Source organism: Amblyomma maculatum, chromosome 3 (assembly GCF_055883805.1).
Source record: "Amblyomma maculatum isolate TAMU_Amacu chromosome 3, ASM5588380v1, whole genome shotgun sequence".
NCBI lineage: Eukaryota > Metazoa > Arthropoda > Arachnida > Ixodida > Ixodidae > Amblyomma > Amblyomma maculatum.
Window position 1 is genome coordinate 200795459 of NC_139346.1, and position 21915 is coordinate 200817373.

At 47.4% G+C, this 21915-nt stretch overlaps 1 protein-coding gene across 2 annotated transcripts in view; it reads right to left on the reverse strand.

Moving 5' to 3' along the window:
* The window catches only part of LOC146197427 (ATP-binding cassette sub-family F member 3), a 50300-nt gene continuing 28385 nt past the window's right edge, over positions 1–21915 (reverse strand). For both annotated transcript variants that reach the window (XM_084599241.1, XM_084599242.1), the window contains 9 exons: positions 15715–15737; positions 15493–15548; positions 13620–13820; positions 10459–10535; positions 7791–7965; positions 4217–4397; positions 3705–3837; positions 2889–2976; positions 1–1304 (listed from right to left, as the gene is read on the reverse strand). In XM_084599241.1, the coding sequence (XP_084455367.1) occupies positions 1149–1304; positions 2889–2976; positions 3705–3837; positions 4217–4397; positions 7791–7965; positions 10459–10535; positions 13620–13820; positions 15493–15548; positions 15715–15737 (1090 nt within the window). In that variant the 3' untranslated portion in view covers positions 1–1148. The remainder of the gene's footprint in view (positions 1305–2888; positions 2977–3704; positions 3838–4216; positions 4398–7790; positions 7966–10458; positions 10536–13619; positions 13821–15492; positions 15549–15714; positions 15738–21915) is intronic.

A 21915-nucleotide genomic window follows, 5' to 3' on the forward strand; every position in this document is an offset into this window, starting at 1 on the left:
TAAGAGGGGTTAATACCTGTTTACTAATTCAAAATTTCAAGTGAATTGATGCACAGTACATTCAGTGCAAAACAGCCATAGGTAAACAAATGCATTTCAGAACTGCTTATTCCGCTGAAATTACAAACTGCGTTCAGCAACGATTATTTGCTTGCACACGTGCCATAAAGCGGGTTTTTCAAGCAGCCTTTTTTTCAAGACAAGCAGTGCTATGTACATATGCAAGCCAGAACTCGTCAATAAAATGGTTGTTCTAGTCTGATAAACACTTCATTTGCTAGGTATACAGCAACTCTTGTCGAAAACTCTGTCGGTTCAAAATAAATTTGTCCCAAACTAGCAAAACCGTTGAGCTCGAAACATGTGCTCTTAACATTTATTATTTGAGGAGAAGATGCTACTGACAACAAAAAATCGCAGACTACGAAATCTTGTCACGCAAGAATTCCTTTTTTGTTTTCATCGGGTATGCGCAAAAGGAATAAGGCACTGTAAAAGATCATGCCGTTAGAAATACTGAAGGGAAGGATGCAGGAACACAAGAACTGTGATCAATTAAAGCACTTGGCAACAAAATTTGTTTACCTAAAGCTTCGTAGAGCACAATCGAAACTCATTACTACAATTTCGTAACTGCCTGCGGAAGGCTCAGTAGACCAGCTCTTAGGACAACCCACGTGGAGCACATTTTCTGATCTACAATGATGTACGAATTCCATGTACACCAGGCATGTAGGCATGCTAGACACCGGACCGTTGACATATAGTGCATCATCACTTGACGGCAATTTGTCAGTTTAGCGTGCATCAACGCATCAAAAACATTTCACATGGGTACCAAGCTGTGCTATAAAACTCGTTAAAAACGAAACTAATAACAAAAAGAAAAAGCGTACCACATATACTCTTGCAAACAATCATTTCATCATTTCTTCTCTTTCACAGGTCACTCGAGCAGATTTTCATTTTTTTCTGCGGTTAGATAAATATCTGGACGCCTATTAAGACCGGCAATAAAAAAAAGGGCACCTGGAAGTGTTAAACATCAGTCCGTGGCGAGCTTGCTTGTTCCTCTCACGTCATCTTAGCACCGTCCCCTGTCCTTGGGCTTTTTTCTTTCTTTATTCACCCTTTTCCATCAACACACATCATTGCCCCTGTGCTGCCAACTCCTCTTCTATCAACTTGCGATACTGAGCAAAGCCACCTTCAATGGTTCGCACTGTGCGGTTGCCACAGACCCACAGTTCTTGGCACACCATTTGGATGAGCCGCTCATCGTGGGACACCAAAACTACACCACCCTGTTGAGAGAAAACAAAGAAAAGGAGTGGTCATGGGAAGAGTGAGGGGGGGGGGGGGATAAGAGTTAGCATTCATTGACAATTTGAACGTGGGAGATAGCAGATGCATGCTATAAAGATTTTGCCCTCAGTCGTACTTTAGCGCATTGTTCAAAAACATTTCATGGGATGTTCAGTTTCTTATTAGAAGAGTTCAACGCTGCTGAACCGAATATTGAGCGAAAGCAATAGCTGCGGGTGACCGAGCATTCTTCCAATTCTTCTTATTCTTCCCCAGCCCACACATAAAGCCCCACTTTAACCAAGCCGTATGAATGTGCCTTAGTAGCCTAGAGGGGTAACGAAATGCCAAGGTCCTGGCAGGCTGATTCTAACATAACCGTCCCATGTGAAACGAGAGACCCAAGTTGGCAGCTCCTGCCAGCTTGGCGTCGTCTACGGGGGTCGTCTAAAGGTCACCGCCGGGCCACGCTGACGGCTCGAACTGCGAGCAGTATTGCTTTCAAAAGCTTGCACGAGAACTTGGTGGTCTTCACTCGGACTCCTCTTTCGAAGCAAAAAACTTTCTTAAAAGATTTTGTGGTCGTCACTAACACATAATGCAATTTTGTTGCATTTCAAATTTACTCACCTAGTACCTAATGCTAACTCGCACAAGAATGCAATTTGCGGTAAATTTACTTTATCCCACTGCATGAATTTTCTTTTTTTTTTTCTTCATGTTTTTTTAATTGACTTGGAATCATTCTATTAGTTACGCTGTGCCTGCAATGCTTATTGGACACAGGTTCTGTGCCTGTACATTGTATTCATATATAAAACACATTTTTCAAGGTTATCACAATACCTGTACCTGATATTTTTATTTATTCACAGAATGCTGCAGGCCCTTGAAGGCCCTTACAACCACACAAAAAAATGGCTGTGGCTCAACTTGGTTAAGCCTGGAGAATTGCGAAAGCAATAATTGCCTGGCTACGTTTCCGTAGAGGTAGAACGCTTTCCTCGAGCTGTATCTCGTGCCCGTCATTTTGAAAGCCGTTCTTCCCTTTCTTCGGCGGTTTCTGTGGCTTTTTGTCTCTTCCGGGCTTCACATTGGCAATCAGCTCTCTCCTTAGCCTTACTAGTCGACGACATAGTGAAAAATCTCAGCTAGAGTAGTCAAGGCCAGCATATATAGCAGCTGGTGTGACGTTACAGCGACAGTAGCGCCGCAGGTGAGCAGCGCAGCAACCACGCGCCGTAACTGCGGCTGGGCGATCTGAAGGAGCAAGTTGGTCCCCCATATCTAGCAGCTGGTGTGACGTCACACCGCATAGGTCAAATGTAACTGCGGCCGGGTCACGTGAAGTCTTGAAAGTGCGAGTAGTATTGCTTTCTCAATAAAAATATTTTCCTCAGCCCTGAAGTACAATACTAGAAGGAAACATGAAATGTTTTTTGGGCAGAAGTTACTACACTAAATGAGTGAAAATGGCACTCTACAACGTCTTGACATCACTATGCAGATTTCAGGACATATAAACACATGAATACTGATCTGCATGTTGTAACAACAAAGCACCATAATCTGACTTTACATACCTGGAATCTGTTCAGAGCATGCCCGAGTGCTTCAATGGTTTCTATGTCCAAGTGGTTCGTAGGCTCATCCAGGATTAGGAAATGTGGCCTAAAAGGAGAGCAATTTGCAAACACTGGTAAGTACATTGCCACAGTATGGATGCCAATCGTAGGGCATATTGATTTTCTAATTACCAGAATTAGCTCATTATTGAAAGCCCACAGAACAAAATCATCAGCCATAGTTGTCACCCTATGACCCTGCATGAGGGTTGTGTAGGGTCAAAGTGGCCACCATGAAATGCGCACAAGCATGCACGAGTCCCGATGCTTTGCCTGCCCCATGCGTTCCCCTCTCCATTGCTGGCCTTCTTTCACTAGCAACTGCTCAGGCAGACAAAAAGCCATTTAAGATCTTTTTGGACTTTGTCTGACAGCACGTGCGAATTATCGCGCGAGTCGTAAAGCACTACACATTCCAGAGAAGCATCTGTCCCTATTCCCAAAAATAAATACAAATGTAAAAAAGGACCAACAGGCAATGGTGTATTTTTTTTTCCTTGTTACGTCCTTGTTACGTTTCTCGGCTGGTACTTTCTCCATGGTCCCGTGAAAAACCTAACAGAGCGGTTCCACTGCATCACCATCTTATAATGAGCAGAATTATTTTATTGTTCTAAATTTAAAATACCAAAAGCTGTGATAGCGATTGGCGGAAAGGACACTTTTTGTGCCATCCTGTAATTTTGCACGCAGCTAATTGCGCCCTGAAGGTTTGACTTTGTAAAAGCAGAACTTTACTTAAGAGTAAACAAGTGTTGAGGGTGGTAGACTTACCGCAGCATGGACATGAGAGCAAATGCAACCCTGCTTTTTTGGCCTCCAGAAAGGCTGCCAATGGTCTGCAAGGCTAGGTCACCAGTGACGCCAAAAGAGCCCAATTGCTGCCTGTAATACTCTGAAGGTTTGCCTGCAAAAAATAGGGACTGCAGTTTTACACAACAAAAGCACGGACAGCATCTGAATATATAGTTGAAGCAAATGTCCCATGGGCTGTTTTCAAGAATTAACTTGACAGTCTTCTCTTTACCATGACATGGCTCAACGTGAGAGAATGAAATCTGTCACGGTCACAACAATATGTGCGATTAGCACTGACAAGAATGATGGAACCGAAGGGGATGGAAGAATGATGGAACCACAACCACTAAGACAGCGTCCTCCCGGCACCTGTCTCTTCTTGGTGTTGGCAGTATGCCTCATTACACTAGACCCTACCAACGAAGCCAACTAATAGCTGCTTCAAGGACATCAAGTCAGGGCAGCGAGATAAAGCCACATTCACTTACCAGGAAACTGCTTTGCCATGAACTCTAGTGAAGAGATGCCTAGCTCCAGCTGGTCCACATGGTGCTGCGTGAAGTAGCCAATCACTAGGTTGCGATGAACATGCCGCACCCCAGCTGTTGGGTTTAGCTCTCCATTCAGGATCTTCAGCAGCGTCGTTTTCCCAGACCCATTGTCACCAACCTGATAAAGACATGGGTACACTGATGCTTAATAAAAGAACACATAACCACAAAAATGCATGCTCATCCAAAATTCCCTACCCAAACAGAACCAATTGCACCTTACCGTGACTTGGCTGAACCTTACTGAACTGACAGTGGTTTACAGAAAAACAGAAAGGTGCAATAAACTGATCACAACAAATGCAGCCACAACATCGGCAACTGAAAACCCAAATTTCTTTGTGAATGTAGGTCTCAACAAAATCCCTCTTCAGTTAAAATTAAAACTACGCCCGGCAATGAGCTAGTACCTATTGACGCTTGCAGAGTTTCATGCCCTTGACTTTAACCAGTTTTAGAAAGATTTAGTTAAGCACTGACATGCACAAAAGTCTCAGCTTGTTTTCGTTTTGTTTTTTTAAGTTAACATTTTTACAGAAACTTTTTGCTGTCAGTCCTCAGCCTCCTGACTTTTCCCGCTGAAATTTGCGGCCATACAGTGACTTGTTTGAATGTTGAAGTTCCGAGAGAGATAAGGTCCAATTTTTAAGGAATAACAGCGCGGAGACGAAGGACAAGGAAGAAGACAACTCCTTCGTCTCCGCGCTGTTATTCCTTAAATATATGTACCAACTAGCTCAACTTTCCGTGTTAAAGGTCCACAGAAACGGCCCCCAAGAAACCACTGATAAACGTGTTCAGTGTGTAGAACACATCCTTTTGAGCATTAACGCAAAGTATAACTCCTTGGAACAAAGCCAGCGATTTATTATTAATTTTTATAAACAGCGTTTTTTGAAATTCGCGGGCAGAGGGAATGTCGCTTGGCGGTGTCGCATGGAACTATTTCCTAATCCCGTGACGTCACGGGTTGGTTGACTGGCAAGGCTTGCTAGAAGCTGCCATTCGCTGCGGTCACTGCAACCATGACGTCACGAACACACTTCCGGTAGCTGCAAAAGTCGTCTGCTCGTGCGCTGCTCGAACTCTGTGCGGGCTGTTACAGCTCGCCGCCCTTATCGGTTAGGTGGCAATTTCCCATTAAGTGCAACAACCGAAGCGACGCAGGGATCGGCAGAACGAAGCTGCATTTACAAATATCTTATTTATATAACGTGGTTTCAGGAGTATCGGAGTGTCGTCCGACGAGGCGTCAACAGCACGGTCAAGCACCACACGATGGCAGCACCTCCTTGACCACCGTAAGTGGCCCCTCCTCCCGCATACCGTTCGCGAACCACACGGCGGATCGTTAGCACCGATGTCCGAAATAAAGCGTGCTAAAATTTGTTGGCGTCTGGAATATTGAGCCGAATATCAAGTATGAAGCCCTCGTGAGGACCGCTAAACCAGCAGCAAATTGCTGGTAAGAGCGATAGCCGTGATACAAGCTAGTTTCTGCTCAAGCCAGCTGCCGCTGGTGCATTTCGGCTGATCAGATCTGCTCGTATTAGCTCTGCGATTAATGCGTCGGCAGAGTTAATCCTATAATTATTTTACTATGGCAGGATAGGAATCACTATAAGGCAGTTTCATAAGCAGACGATTTACGACAGCGTTGATCATATTCCAAAGCGTCAACCGCCGCGGCTTCGAAGCAAAACAATAGGCCTAGCGACGACTAGGGACGGTCACGCACGGCGCCGGCGTTCGCTGCGCTCGCACGTTCCACCGCCGCGGTAATTGTGTAACGTACGTACCTCAGCCTGCTCGCGGCATCCCGTGCTGCAAGCGTTGCAAACTCGTGTACTTTCATAGCTAAGGCCGCATATTTTTTGGCGTTCTGCTCAGCAACAAGCCGTTCAAACGATACTGTAGGCACGACAAGGCTTCAGTACGCAGTCGCTGCGCTGTCGGCCGTAATCGAAGACGTCGGGCGGCACCATAATCTATACATCGATCTTTAAACGTGATACAGTGGGCAAATGAATAACTTTGTGAAGCAGACCCGCTCGTACATTTCGCGCACTCGGGCGCCGACGAGTAGCTTCCGTCAACAGACGCCGTCATAACCTGGGTTAACGACGCAAACCGAGGTCGTCAAGCTCGGTTTGCGGTAACCGCGGTTAGTGGTGCAACCATGGTTTGGTCCGCCGTGTAACATAGGATAACCACGGGTTCGCGGTTACACTAACCGTCGCTGCGCGAACTGGCGAACTCCTCAGGCGTGTGCAAGCGAGGACGGGTTGGCGGAGTACGCCAGCGAGCGAGCGCGCGGCAACCGGAAGTTCGTCGAAGTGATGTATGTCTGGGTGGAGCTTTGAACTTGCTTGTATTCTTTGTTTTTTTATGGCTCCCTTCGGCGTACGAGTTGAGAGGGAAAATTGGAAGGGTCATTTTTAATCGCCGATATCTCTGGTGTTGCAGAAGCTAGATCGAAAATTTTTGCGGGAGAATGATGGGTGGTTCAATAACTATCAGTGTTATGGCGTTGTTTACCCTTCTTGGTGACCCCTTTCTGGGGACATTAAGGTCCAATTTCCACACACAATCCAGCATTCAAAACATTGTAAATGTTACAGAACTGATGGTACTCATTTCACAATCACAGAACAAATAAAATGTAACATATTTTCAGTTATTTCAAGCACTTCTTGAGGAGGATCATGACTTGCAGTGACTGGTTCAACCATTCAACTTACAACACATTTGTTGAAAACACAGAGAATGTCCGCGATGTGATTTCTGCATCATACAAAGTATGGGCATCAACTATGCAGCCAGGCTATTTCCCATTTTAAATGTGTTTGAAAGCAACAGCTGCTAAAGAGCGTGTTACCCAATTCTGCAGCATTGGTGGCATTGGTGTAGCATCGAGAAACAAGGAGCAAATGGGAGTGGCACCATTCGCTGCCTTGTGATGTCCTCTACGCCCACCAGAGCAAACTGGTGCTGGTGCCATGTTCATCAAAGCACAAAAAAGCTGGCACAAGCACTACGTGGTATGGCATGACCAGAAGTCGTTTCCAAGCTTTTTGAGTGACTTTAGTGTGGTGCTGGATGCCTTGATTAGAATCACCGGAAAAGCTTTCAGTGACTGTAGCATGACTAAGCCACCGCCGCTTATGTAGCAAATGGTGCGTACACCACCATAAACTGCTTTTGTGGAAACTCTCTTTTCACAGGCACAGTGAGCGCTAGTCAGAACTCTCATCATAAAATGACTTACTGCAACGATGAAGAGGTCATGCAAGATATAAAATGCGATAAACACTAAACAAAAAAATTTTAAATACCATTTCACCTTAAGCTAGTATTTAAGCCTTCGTGCAAATATGCACACCTAAGGCCCTCCCAGTCAATAGATATCCTCAAGCTAAGATGAGAACTTGCAGTGCAGCATGCTTTCATTGATGAAAACATCAACCAATTTGCTAACACTTCTCACTGAAAGACTTCAAAAGGGACTCACAATGCAGATCCTAGACTGCATGTTGGCCGAGAGATTGACAAGTTCCAGTACATTCTGGCCGGGGTTATAAGCAAAGGACACCTCATCGAGCTGCAAAATGGGTGGGAACAGGGGCTCAGGGTCGGGAAACCTTAGCGTGACTGCCACCTCCTTTTCCACGGGCTTCAAATCTGGCCTGGAATGAGCAAAATGAAGAAATTTTCAATCACAACCAATGTCCAATGGTTACTGAGAGGTTTCTCTTTCACTAGTTGAGATATGTGAGAAAGAGCTAGAAAAAAAAAAGAAGGAAAAATACAGGCATAAATGATTCAAGAGTCCTGGTGGTGGAGAGCACTCGATGCAAAGCCGCCGTAGAGTCCGACAGGACTGCTTTTGGTAAAAACTAGGTAAAAACCCCGCACCTCCACCAAGTGAAATGTGGATTTAATGGTTGGTTGGAACGTCTAGCGCTGGCAGTACTTTGGGCACAGCAGGATCGAATTACCAGCCGCAGGGCACAGCTTCAGCGCGAGGGAGATGGGCGCCGGCGACAAGCGATGGTGATGGTGATGCCGCAGCGTTTTTCTGTTCTTTGTCTTCTTTACAGTGTGCACAAAAATAAAATTTCGAATACGAATCGAATATGTTTGCTATCTGATTCATATTTGAAAACCTGATATTTGAACTTTTCACAATATCGAAAATTACTGAGGTGAGGTGCGGTAAAACTTTACGAAGGGGATAGGAAATGGAGAAGTGACGAGCAGGTCCAGCGCTTCGCTGCCTTTTGCTGCTAAACAGATCTGGTGTACGATCCTTAGCTGGACAGCACCGCCTCCCACTGCTTGTATGCATGTTCTGTCTAAAACAAAATCTTTGGTTTTGCTGTACACCCCTAGGATATTTGAAGAGTGGGGCAAGCGCCACGCTAGGGGAAGACCTGTAGTGTGTGGAATAAGTGTTTACTGTTGCCTTCTGCCTCGATGTCTGGCGTGATGCCACTGATATGCTGTCGCGGACATAAAGTCATAGACACGCTTGACCTTGGATGGCCCGGAGGTCTTGCTGCTTGCCAAGCTTGAAGAGTAACGTCCTATCCATCGTAGTCGCAAGGAGGCATTTTTGGCTGGTGAATAGTGTTTTCCAGAGCTCCTCAAATTTATTATGAATTCCTAGACTCAAGACTTTCTCTGTGGATGTCTGTTTGGGAATGCCGAGAGCTGTTTTAAATGCTCCCCATGAGGAGGGTGCCTATTGCCTTGAGCTCCGCAAGTTTGAGGTGTTGGTATGGTAGACTGCAGGTGAGGCGACTCACCACTAGTGGATTCACTAAGCGAACAGTGTCTTCCTCTCTCATGCCAGTCTTGCAGCGTGTTACCCTGACTACCATCCTTGCAACTGCTTGGATGGTAGTCCTGTTAGATTGGATGGCATGATACGCATGACTGTTTGATTGGATCCACGTTCCCAGAACTCTAATCTTGTCTTACTCTGGTATTCTACATCGAAAATTATCTAATTCATCGCAGCTTCACCATGCTGCGCACTTCACCACAATGCTTGGCACCGTTGGCTATACATCCTGAAAACGCGGCAGAGTTATTTTGTGAGCAGGGACCTTCCCTTTTGCGAGAGCGGCCTTTCTGACAGTCTCTATGAAAGGAAGCACTTCACAAAACCGGAAAAAAACGGTGTTGTCACTTCAGTTTCATCTCAACGCAGACAACCATTATGCCCGTGTTCGTCAGATAAAATTACTGCAAAGCAAACTACTTTTGGCAGTTTTTTCTAGCCCATTCGATTATGCGAGCTTTCAGTTAACTTGGACATTTTTTCTGGCTCATTGAAGGTCGAATTAATGAGAGTTTACTGCATTCAGCAGGAATATGACAGCTCCACTGGGTTTCATGCAGCTATTTACTGTACAAAAAAATAAAGGTAAACAGGATCCCCTATGATATTTATATTGGATTTTTCACTAGGGCATACACGTCTGAGCAATTATAGTTTGATTTTATTTGCAAATATAATATGAATTCTGAAAGAAAAGACAATGTTTGCCATTTTTTATTTTTTCTAATTTTTTTTTCTTTCATTCATCGATACTGGATTAGAAATCGGCCATTTTTTTTCTCGTATTCGAATTTCATTCGTATTTGACAATTTCAATATTCACACACATCTAGCAAAGACACACCTACGCAATTCTGTTTTCTGAAATTACATGGGTTCAATAAGCACATTACTAATTTAGACGAAATGGCCACATTGCAAACAATGGCTCCAAAATTATGGCACTCCTGCCAAGATTCTACAAAATGCAGAATCTCTTGGGCAAAGCCAGGGTGCTTTCAGCCAATATTCTGAATAAGTGAAAACCAGCAAAGACTGAAAAATATGGGTGCGAGGAAGCCTCTTTCCTTATAAGCAGTAGTGGTGAGGGAGAAAAGAGACAACGCAAAACAATGCCAAACTTTAAACTCGGGGCACTTCGTTTTCCCCCAATTATAGACTGTTTTTACAGCAAAACGAGCTCCAGAGGAGTAAATTCCAGTGTTACCAACAATGAAAAGAAGGCATAAAAGATGACATAATTGAGAAGCACAACAAGTAGCAAAGGATGTATAATGCTATAAGAAAAAGGCAAGAAGGGACACAGTAATAAGTATCAGCAGTTAAAGCTCACAGTTTTTCCAGCATCTTCAGCTTGCTCTGCACAAGGGAGGCACGTTTGGCATTGAACCGAAACCTATCAATGAAGACCTGCAAAAACAAACAAAAAAAAGGTACAATTCTGAGTGGATAAGGACCGATAAATAGGGGTGTTATTGGAAACTTCAAATATGAATCGAATATATTTGCTATTCAATTTGTATATATTGCCCCGTATCATCTTGGTGGAGGTGACCAAAGATCCCTGTGCGCACAGATTACCCCTTGCGCTGCCAAAACCTGGATTTCCGCAGTGGCCGTCATCTACCTGGGCTTTCAACGACGTCAACAACTACCACTATGACATCTGAGGCAGCCCCTACCACCGCGGCAACTTCGGCTCAGCCAGTCGTGCTCACAAAAATCCGCCACCCTCCCATATTTAATGGCGAAGACAAGACAGACGTGGAAGATTGGCTGGATGAGTACGAGCGTTGCAGCAAGAACAACCACTGGGACGCGACCATTATGCTGGCCAGCATCATTTTCTATTTGGCGGGAACCGCTCGCACGTGGTTCCAAAATCACGAACAAGAGCTGGTGACGTGGGCAATCTGTAAGCAAAAGCTTCAGGACCTGTTCGGGAAGCCCATTGGTCGAGCTGTCGCAGCAAAAACAGAACTTTCATCTAGCATCCAATCCTCTACGGAGTCCTACCTTGCGTATATTCAAGACGTGCTTGCGTTGTGTCGCAAGGTCAACTGCTCAATGACGGAAAATGACAAGGTAGGCCATATCCTCAAGGGCATTGCGGATGATGCGTTCAACATCCTGTTCTGCATGAATTGCTCCACCGTCGACTCAGTGCTTCAAGTCTGTCGAAAATTCGAGCAGGCTAAACAACGACGCCTCGTACATCGCTTTGAGCGCCTTCCAAACACCGCAGCTACATCATCCTGCGATGATCTGGCCCCTTTGCAACAACCTTCCCATCCCACGAACATGACTCGTATCATCCGGAGAGAACTCGAGGCCTTAGCTCCTACACCACTCATGTCTCCGCTCCCAGCACCTCCACCAAGATGATACGGGGCAGAAGGCTAGCACAGAAACCACAGCAGGTGAAGGGCAAGCGTCCACAGCACAGTAGAGCAAGTGTTAAGGCAAGTCTCAACGGTTTCTTCAGCTTCGTCTTCCTTTCGCGGCACTACTGTTAATCGTCCTCTTCTTCAACATCCAGCAACGCGCAGGTCATATATGTAACAATATATTCAATTGTATTCAAAAATAAATATTTGGAATAACATTCCAAAATTACGGAATACACAAAATTTTCAAAATCATTGCAGTTTCACTGTACAGCATGCTTGGCTGCAATGCTTGAGCACATTAACTGTGCAGTGAAGCATCCTCAAAATGAGAAGGGCCCATGATGTGAACAGTGCGCGCAAAACAAAGCACTTGATTAAACTGGTGAAAAATGCCATTCTCACTTCAGTTTCATCTCAAATGCACACAACCATTGTGTAGGTGTTCATCAGGTAAAATTACTGTGGTGAAAATGGTTTTCAGCTGTTTCTTCAGGCCCATCGACAATTCAAGCTTTCAGTTAATTCGGGCATTTTTTCCAGATCCTTGAAAGGCAACTTAACATGAGTTAACTGCATTCAGCAGGAATATGATACCTCCACTAGGTTTTATGCAGGTAATTCTAGTTTAATTCCTTGCAGATACCTTGTGAATTCTGAAATAAACAAGATGAACAATGTTTGCTTCTTCTTAGTTTTCCCTTTTTTCTTTTTTCCTGTGATAAGATATTCGATATTCAAAGGAATGTTTTCCCATATTCATATTTAGTCCGTATTAGAAAAATTTTAATATTTGCAGACCCCTACTGATAAGCAATTTTGGCGAAATTGCCTTAACCTCCTTTTTTTTAAACATTACAAAACGCCCGATCAAAAACTAGAGAAGCCCCTTCAAGCGATACTGGCATGGTCAACTGCTGATGACACGGACTGGCATTTCGGCCTAGAAATAGTTCTCCAAGCATCATCATCATCATCATCAGCCTGACTATACCCACTGCAGGGCGAAGGCCTCTCCCATATTTCTCCAATTAGCCCGGTTCTGTGCTAGCTGCATCCACTTGACCCCCGCGAACTTCTTAACCTCATCCACCCACCTAACTTTCTGCCGCCCCCTGCTACGCTTTCCTTCTCTTGGAATCCAGTTTGTTACCCTAAGCGACCATCGGTTATCCTCTCTTCGCACTACATGTCCTGCCCATGCCCATTTCTTCTTCTTAATTTCCACTAGAATGTCGGTAACTTGAGTTATTTCTCTGACCCACTCTGCACGCTTCCTATCTCTTAATATTACCCCTACCATTTTTCGTTCCATAGCCCTCTGGGTTGTCCTCAACTTAGGTAGAACTCTCTTGGTTAGCCTCCACGCTTCAGCCCCATAGGTGAGTAGAGGTAAGATGCAACTGTTGTATACTTTCCTCTTGAGCAATACCGGTAAGCTGCTAGTCATAATCTGCGAGTGCTTGCCAAATGCGCTCCATCCCAATCTTATTCTTCTTGTTATTTCCTTTTCATGGTCCGGATCTGCGGTTACTACCTGTCCTAAGTAGACATAATCGCCTACTACTTCCAGTACTTCGCTACCTAATGTAAACTGCTGTTCCTTCCCGAGGCTGTTGAACATTACCTTAGTCTTCTGCATATTAATTTTCAAGCCTACCTTTCTACTTTTTCTGTCTAGGTCATCAATAATTATTTGCAGTTCATCCCCTGAGTTGCTTAGCAAGGCAATGTCATCAGCAAATCGCAGATTACTGAGGTATTCTCCATCTACCCGTATCCCTAACTGCTCCCATTCCAAGTCTCTGAATACCTCCTCTAAGCAAGCTATGAATAGTACTGGGGAGATTGTGCCTCCTTGCCTAACACCTTTCTTTATGGGTATTTTGTTACTTTCTTTATGCAGAACTATGGTTGCTGTGCAGCCACTATATATATCTTCCAGCACTTTCATGTATGGCTCGTCTACCCCCCGATTTCGCAATGCCTGCATCACCGCCGATGTTTCAACTGAGTCAAATGCTTTTTCGTAATCAATGAATGCTACCAAGCATGGTGCAATGCAAAGATAAACTGTGAAGGAAGCGCAAGTGGAACCCATTTGTACCTGAACGTGTGCCTTGTATTGTTGCTGAGCCTCATACTCGCGCTGCTGGTTCTTTACCCGCTCAGTCATGACCTTGACAAAATTGTCATAGTTGCCCCTATAGGGCACAATCTGTTGCGAGTGGAAGTGCAGGATGTCAGTGGGGACAGTGTCCAGGAACAGACGGTCGTGAGAAACCACCAGCAGTGTCGTGGGCCAATCCTGAGAAAAATGACCGGCACAGCATGGTTGTGAACAAGCCGATTTGAATGAGGCATATATAATGCAAATTTCTGTCACAAGACATGACCATTAACACCATAGCATTTAAGCTCTAAAGAAAATCCGTAGAGGTGTGCACAGGCCAAAAATTTGAGCCTGGGCCCGGCCTGTGCCCGACGCAACAGACCCGAGTCTGGGCCAGCCCGGCGCTCAGAATTAAGGTCCGGGCCCTGCCCGGCCCGTCATGCTCTAATTGCAGTTGAAGTGATAATACAGAAGGAAATAATGTCAGGATGATAAGTTTATTCAAGGTCTTGAAATGTTGAGTTGTCATGTTTGAAATGACAAATTTGCTGAATATATGCAGGCACAGCACATACATAGAATTAACTTATTGCAAAAATAACAAGTTTCACATTGAATTACCTGGCTCACGTGAACTTTTCGCCACAAGAGACGGAAACTCTTGCACCGCAGATGCTCTGAGATATGACCCGCTTCAAACGAGGCCATGCCGAGGCAGGAGTAAGCCACAACAGAGACGTTTGATAGACGACAGCGCAGTGCGATTCTTGAATAGGGTACCGAAAAATCGGCGCCGGTGTTACCCAAGCGGAGATACGAAACTTAAAACTCAGTAGTCCACAAGTGGCCAACTGCTTGGTCGCTGACGGCTACCAAAGATCCATTCGCGGCAAAGAAGCGGGAAGGAAAGGCATAGGGAGGACGCATGGGGAGGACACGGGAAAATGCAGTGCATTCTAGACGCTTATCACACTACGGCCATATTTGTGCTTTCGCAAAAGTTGCATGTGTTCATGATCGGGGTGCTTGGCACGGCCTGGCCTGGCAGACTACCTTGGATTCCAAGTTAGACATGCCTCCATTAGGCCACGTTAGCAAGTTTCGGCTGGCTTAGTTAAATTGTGGCTTTATATATATATATTTATGTCTGGTGGTCTTCCATCCATTGTGGTAGCTGCCGACTGTATGGTGGTGAGTATGTGCGAGATAACAGAGGCACAAATTCAATGAGTGAGTAGTAAAGTGGATGTACATGAACAAGGCTGGCAACAGGAACCATTACAGCGGTCATGTCATATCCTTGAGTCTCCCTTGTATAGCTTGAGTCTCCCAAACTTTAACATGACTGGTGTGGTTACTCCCTTTCAATACCACTAACTTTTTAACAGACTTTTATACTTGTGCTCAGAGCATATATCTCGCTGCAAATTGGAATACATGACAAGACGTCAAACCCGGCTTGTGAATACTATTGCAACGGCATCAACACATTACTTAACCAAATTACACTAAATCCCGATGATGAGCAGTATGTATCCACCCAAAAAAGCACAAAGCTATGCATCACACAAAGTCTTGCACAAATGTGTGACTCTCAATACAAGCAAGCAGCGGCAAGCTAGATACCATAATCTGAACAAGGTTCCCCCGCTCCTTAAAGAAACAGTACTTCACACATCTTTTCTTTTTTTTTTTTTTTTTTAGAACAGCAGTAGGATATATATATATAGAAAGACAAAAATGTAATAATACTCCCTATTGCAGGCGAAAGACAAAACATATATATAAAAAAAAAAACAAGCCATGGAGTATTTGAGCACATCAAGACAACTTCTACAAAAACGAAAATGAACAAAGTGACACTTGCCTGTAGGTAGTTCTCTAGCCAAATTATTGCTTTCATGTCCAACATGTTTGTAGGTTCTGCAGAACAGAATGACATCAGAATAAGTGCTGATGCAAACTACCACCAGCATCAATTAGTATTACAGCTTATATTAGTAGTATCACTCTGATGCTGAAGCCATATTGCAAACAAAAGTGTTAATGAGCAACACAAACAACAGGTATATAGTGCAAATTGGCTTACCGTCAAGCAGTAACAAGTCTGGTCTGAAAAACAAAAAGAAAACATGTAAGTTATACATAAAAGTACATCATTCCACACATAATAAGCTGGTTGAATCTATGGCTCCGCAAAGGAACCAAAGCCTAGACCATTTTTATTAGCCACACACACACATACAAAAAAGAAACATACTGAATTATGCAAACAACAATCTCGTTACATCATGCAAGAATAATTAGAACATACATCACAAATACTGAAAAAAGGCTCAATGGTTCCAAGTGCTGCTAGTCAGTGTCCACTTTTTAGAAATCTATAAATTTGCAAAAAAACTCTTAAATTACATTTCTTATCAGAGCAACACAGTCAAACATGTACATAATTAATCCAAATCTTTTGAATTATTTAGTATATCAAACGCACAAATTATACACTTTAAATGCTGTTTGAAAGTATAGGGAAGTCATGTTCCATATCGAACTTTGATTCAGTGGCGCCCCTAAGGGACTTATTGCCGTAGTGGTGTACGGGGAGGGGATATAAGAAGGGACTCGACGTCGCGTAGGGAATTGCTGCTTGTCGCCCGAGCATGGCCGACGCCTCGCAACCCGTTTGCAACTATTCGGTAATGTTCGATTCATCACTGCCATGCTCTGTGCCCGAAAATTTGAAAGTGCCGGAGCCGTTTTACGCTGTCAGCAATTCGCCCCCGACCGCCAGCCAACTAGAATTTAGCCACCCTAATGTGTTTCCCGCACCCCCGACCGCCGACACCCACCTTAATAATATGTTTTCTGCAATAGTAGTGCCCCCCGACCGACAACCAAATTTCTGCGCCCGGTGCGCAATATGGAACCTTCGTCTACCACTCGGGCGGCGGCGTGTTCACGGCCGTTCACGGTGTTCTAATGACGCCACAACTGGGTCAGCAGTTGCAGCAAGCGGCTTCGGCACCACCATCGCAAGCCCCGGAGACATCGGCGCAGCAGCAAGCGGCGCAGGCCCCGGAGACGACCGCGCCTGAAGTTTCGGCGCAGCAGCCAGGCGAGCTCGATATACAGAGTCTGTTGCGGCAGCAAAAAGAGATGCAGGCTCTGCTGTTGCAGCAGCAGTGCCAGATAGAGGCCCTGTTGCAGCAGCAGGCGCTGTATCGACGGCAAATCGAAATTTTTGCCGCCCAACAGCCTCAGTATTTCGTGCAACCCGAGCTGTCGTCGCAAGCGTTACCCGCATCTCTGGGGGAGCCGATGTCGCAGCCGCCCACGCCAGAGGAGTCGCTGTCGCAGTCCACGCAGCCTATGGACCCGCTGGCCATCGCTATGCAGCACGCTGAGCAGCCCGCAGACCCGCTGATGCCGTACACTGAGCAACCCACGGACCTGTTGATGCAGCACGCTGAGCAGCCCGCAGACCCGCTGGTGCCGCACGCTGAGCAGCCCGCAGACCCGCTGATGGTGCAAGCTGAGCAGGACCCGCTGCCCATCGCTATGCCGTACGCTGAGCATCCCACGGACCCGCTGGTGGAGCAGCCAGTGGCTACGGAACCAGAGAGGCCGTCCATCGTTGTACAGCCGCCGCCGCACGAGGAGCAGCCAGCGTCGCCAGCAAACCAGTTCCAGAATTCGCCGCCGCAGCAGCACCAGCAGCTAGAGCCACTACACCGGCAGGCGACCCTTGTAGGTAGCACGTATCACCGTTGTCTTGTAGGAGATAGCAATTCCTTATAGATATGGAAGTGCAGGACAGATTTCTGCCGTTGTTGCCTTGTATTCACGTAGGCATGACTTGTGGGAATGGAATAGACGCTGGCTGTTGCCTTGTATTCACGTAGTCATGACTTGTGGGAATGGAATAGACGCTGGCTCTTGCCTTGTATTGCTTAGACACTGGCCGTAGTCTGGACAGAAGCTGTTGCCTTGTGGGAATGGAATAGACGCTGGCTCTTGCCTTGTATTGCTTAGACACTGGCCGTAGTCTGGACAGACGCTGTTGCCCTGTGGAAATGGAATAGACGCTGGCTCTTGCCTTGTATTGCTTAGACACTGGCCGTAGTCTGGACAGACGCTGTTGCCTTGTGGGAATGGAATAGACGCTGGCTCTTGCCTTGTATTGCTTAGACACTGGCCGTAGTCTTGGACAGACGCTGTTGCCTTGTGGGAATGGACGATGGCTTGCGGGAGACATAGACATGGGCTCTTGCCACGTAGGATTGTTGCCTTGTAATATCCATGGGCGTCCTATCGTGGTTGCAGCATAGTCACTGATACTTGGTATTGTTACTTGCAGTGTCTGCAGAGCGGCAAATTACACGACTTCGTCGAGTACATCTTCGGGCGGTCTCCTCGGAGCGATTTACTGGCAGAGCCCTCTGTGTTGGCGACAGAACACCAAACTGTACTGTCTTCGGTACTGGTCCAACTAAACAACACTTCGGAGCCGACGGCCGCCGCCGCCCCAGGACTGCCGCCCGACGACAGCAATGGCGGCCAAAGCAGCCCGGCTTCCCCGCCGCCGCCGACAGGAAGAGAGGCTGACTTGATCGCACTGGAGCGCTTGGCCTTGTATTCACGTAGGCATGACTTGTGGGAATGGAATAGACGCTGGCTCTTGCCTTGTATTGCTTAGACACTGGCCGTAGTCTGGACAGACGCTGTTGCCTTGTGGGAATGGAATAGACGCTGGCTCTTGCCTTGTATTGCTTAGACACTAGCCGTAGTCTGGAAGAACGCTGTTGCCTAGTGGAAATGGAATAGACGCTGGCTCTTGCCTTGTATTGCTTAGACGCTGGCCGTAGTCTGGACAGACGCTGTTGCCTTGTGGGAATGGAATAGACGCTGGCTCTTGCCTCGTATTGCTTAGACACTGGCCGTAGTCTTGGACAGACGCTGTTGCCTTGTGGGAATGGACGATGGCTTGCGGGAGACATAGACATGGGCTCTTGCCACGTAGGATTGTTGCCTTGTAATATCCATGGGCGTCATGACGTGGTTGCAGCATAGTCACTGATACTTGGTATTGTTACTTGCAGTGTCTGCAGAGCGGCAAATTACACGACTTCGTCGAGTACATCTTCGGGCGGTCTCCTCGGAGCGATTTACTGGCAGAGCCCTCTGTGTTGGCGACAGAACACCAAACTGTACTGTCTTCGGTACTGGTCCAACTAAACAACACTTCGGAGCAAGCCAACTAGAATTTAGCTACCCTAATGTGTTTACCGCACCCCCGACCGCCGACACCCCCCTTAATAATATGTTTTCTGCAATAGTAGTGCCCCCCGACCGACAACCAAATTTCTGCGCCCGGTGCGCAATATGGAACCTTCGTCTACCACTCGGGCGGCGGCGTGTTCACGGCGTTCTAATGACGCCACAACTGGGTCAGCAGTTGCAGCAAGACGCTTCGGCACCACCATCGCAAGCCCCGGAGACATCGGCGCAGCAGCAAGCGGCGCAGGCCCCGGAGACGACCGCGCCTGAAGTTTCGGCGCAGCAGCAAGCGGCACCACCATCGCAAGCCCCGGAGACGACGACCGCGCCCGAAGTTTCGGCGCAGCAGCCAGGCGAGCTCGATATACAGTCTGTTGCGGCAGCAAAAAGAGATGCAGGCTCTGCTGTTGCAGCAGCAGGCGCTGTATCGACGGCAAATCGAAATTTGTGCCGCCCAACAGCCTCAGTATTTCGTGCAACCCGAGCTGTCGTCGCATGCGCTACCCGCATCTCTGGGGGAGCCGATGTCGCAGCCGGCCACGCCCGAGGAGCCGCTGTCGCAGTCCACGCAGCCTATGGACCCGCTGGCCATCGCTATGCAGCACGCTGAGCAGCCCGCAGACCTGCTGATGCCATACACTGAGCAACCCACGGACCCGTTGATGCAGCACGCTGAGCAGCCCGCAGACCCGCTGGTGCTGCAAGCTGAGCAGGACCCGCTGCCCATCGCTATGCCGTACGCTGAGCATCCCACGGACCCGCTGGTGGAGCAGCCTGTGGCTACGGAACCAGAGAGGCCGCCCATCGTTGTACAGCCGCCGCCGCACGAGGAGCAGCCAGCGTCGCCAGCAAACCAGTTCCAGAATTCGCCACCGCAGCAGCACCAGCAGCTAGAGCCACTACACCAGCAGGCGACCCTTGTAGGTAGCACGTATCACCGTTGTCTTGTAGGAGATAGCAATTCCTTATAGATATGGAAGTGCAGGACAAATTTGTTGCCGTTGTTGCCTTGTATTCACGTAGGCATGACTTGTGGGAATGGAATAGACGCTGGCTGTTGCCTTGTATTCACGTAGGCATGACTTGTGGGAATGGAATAGACGCTGGCTCTTGCCTTGTATTGCTTAGACACTGGCCGTAGTCTGGACAGACGCTGTTGCCTTGTGGGAATGGAATAGATGCTGGCTCTTGCTTTGTATTGCTTAGACACTGGCCGTAGTCTTGGACAGACGCTGTTGCCTTGTGGGAATGGACGATGGCTTGCGGGAGACATAGACGCGGGCTCTTGCCACGTAGGATTGTTGCCTTGTAATATCCATGGGCGTCCTGACGTGGTTGCAGCATAGTCACTGATACTTGGTATTGTTACTTGCAGTGTCTGCAGAGCGGCAAATTACACCACTTCGTCGAGTACATCTTCGGGCGGTCTCCTCGGAGCGATTTACTGGCAGAGCCCTCTGTGTTGGCGACAGAACACCAAACTGTACTGTCTTCGGTACTGGTCCAACTAAACAACACTTCGGAGCCGACGGCCGCCGCCGCCCCAGGACTGAAACCCGACGACAGCAATGGCGGCCAAAGCAGCCCGGCTTCCCCGCCGCCGCCGACACGAAGAGAGGCCGACTTGATCGCACTGGAGCGCTGGCCTTGTATTCACGTAGGCATGACTTGTGGGAATGGAATAGACGCTGGCTCTTGCCTTGTATTGCTTAGACACTGGCCGTAGTCTGGACAGACGCTGTTGCCTTGTGGGAATGGAATAGACGCTGGCTCTTGCCTTGTATTGCTTAGACACTGGCCGTAGTCTGGACAGACGCTGTTGCCTTGTGGGAATGGAATAGACGCTGGCTCTTGCCTTGTATTGCTTAGACACTGGCCGTAGTCTGGACAGACGCTGTTACCTTGTGGGAATGGAATAGACGCTGGCTCTTGCCTTGTATTGCTTAGACACTGGCCGTAGTCTTGGACAGACGCTGTTGCCTTGTGGGAATGGACGATGGCTTGCGGGAGACATAGATGCGGGCTCTTGCCACGTAGGATTGTTGCCTTGTAATATCCATGGGCGTCCTGACGTGGTTGCAGCATAGTCACTGACACTTGGTATTGTTACTTGCAGTGTCTGCAGAGCGGCAAATTACACGACTTTGTCGAATACATCTTCGGGCGGTCTCCTCGGAGCGATTTACTGGCAGAGCCCTCTGTGTTGGCGACAGAACACCAAACTGTACTGTCTTCGGTACTGGTCCAACTAAACACCACTTCGGAGCCGACGGCCGCCGCCGCCCCAGGACTGCGGCCCGACGACAGCAATGGCGGCCAAAGCAGCCCGGCTTCCCCGCCGCCGCCGACACGAAGAGAGGCCGACTTGATCGCACTGGAGCGCTTGGCCTTGTATTCACGTAGGCATGACTTGTGGGAATGGAATAGACGCTGGCTCTTGCCTTTTATTGCTTAGACACTGGCCGTAGTCTGGACAGACGCTGTTGCCTTGTGGGAATGGAATAGACGCTGGCTCTTGCCTTGTATTGCTTAGACACTGGCCGTAGTCTGGACAGACGCTGTTGCCTTGTGGGAATGGAATAGATGCTGGCTCTTGCCTTTTATTGCTTAGACACTGGCCGTAGTCTGGACAGACGCTGTTGCCTTGTGGGAATGGAATAGATGCTGGCTCTTGCCTTGTATTGCTTAGACACTGGCCGTAGTCTTGGACAGACGCTGTTGCCTTGTGGGAATGGACGATGGCTTGCGGGAGACATAGACGCGGGCTCTCTCCACGTAGGATTGTTGCCTTATAATATCCATGGGCGTCCTGACGTGGTTGCAGCATAGTCACTGATACTTGGTATTGTTACTTGCAGTGTCTGCAGAGCGGCAAATTACACGACTTCGTCGAATACATCTTCGGGCGGTCTCCTCGGAGCGATTTACTGGCAGAGCCCTCTGTGTTGGCGACAGAACACCAAACTGTACTGTCTTCGGTACTGGTCCAACTAAACAACCCTTTGGAGCCGGCCAA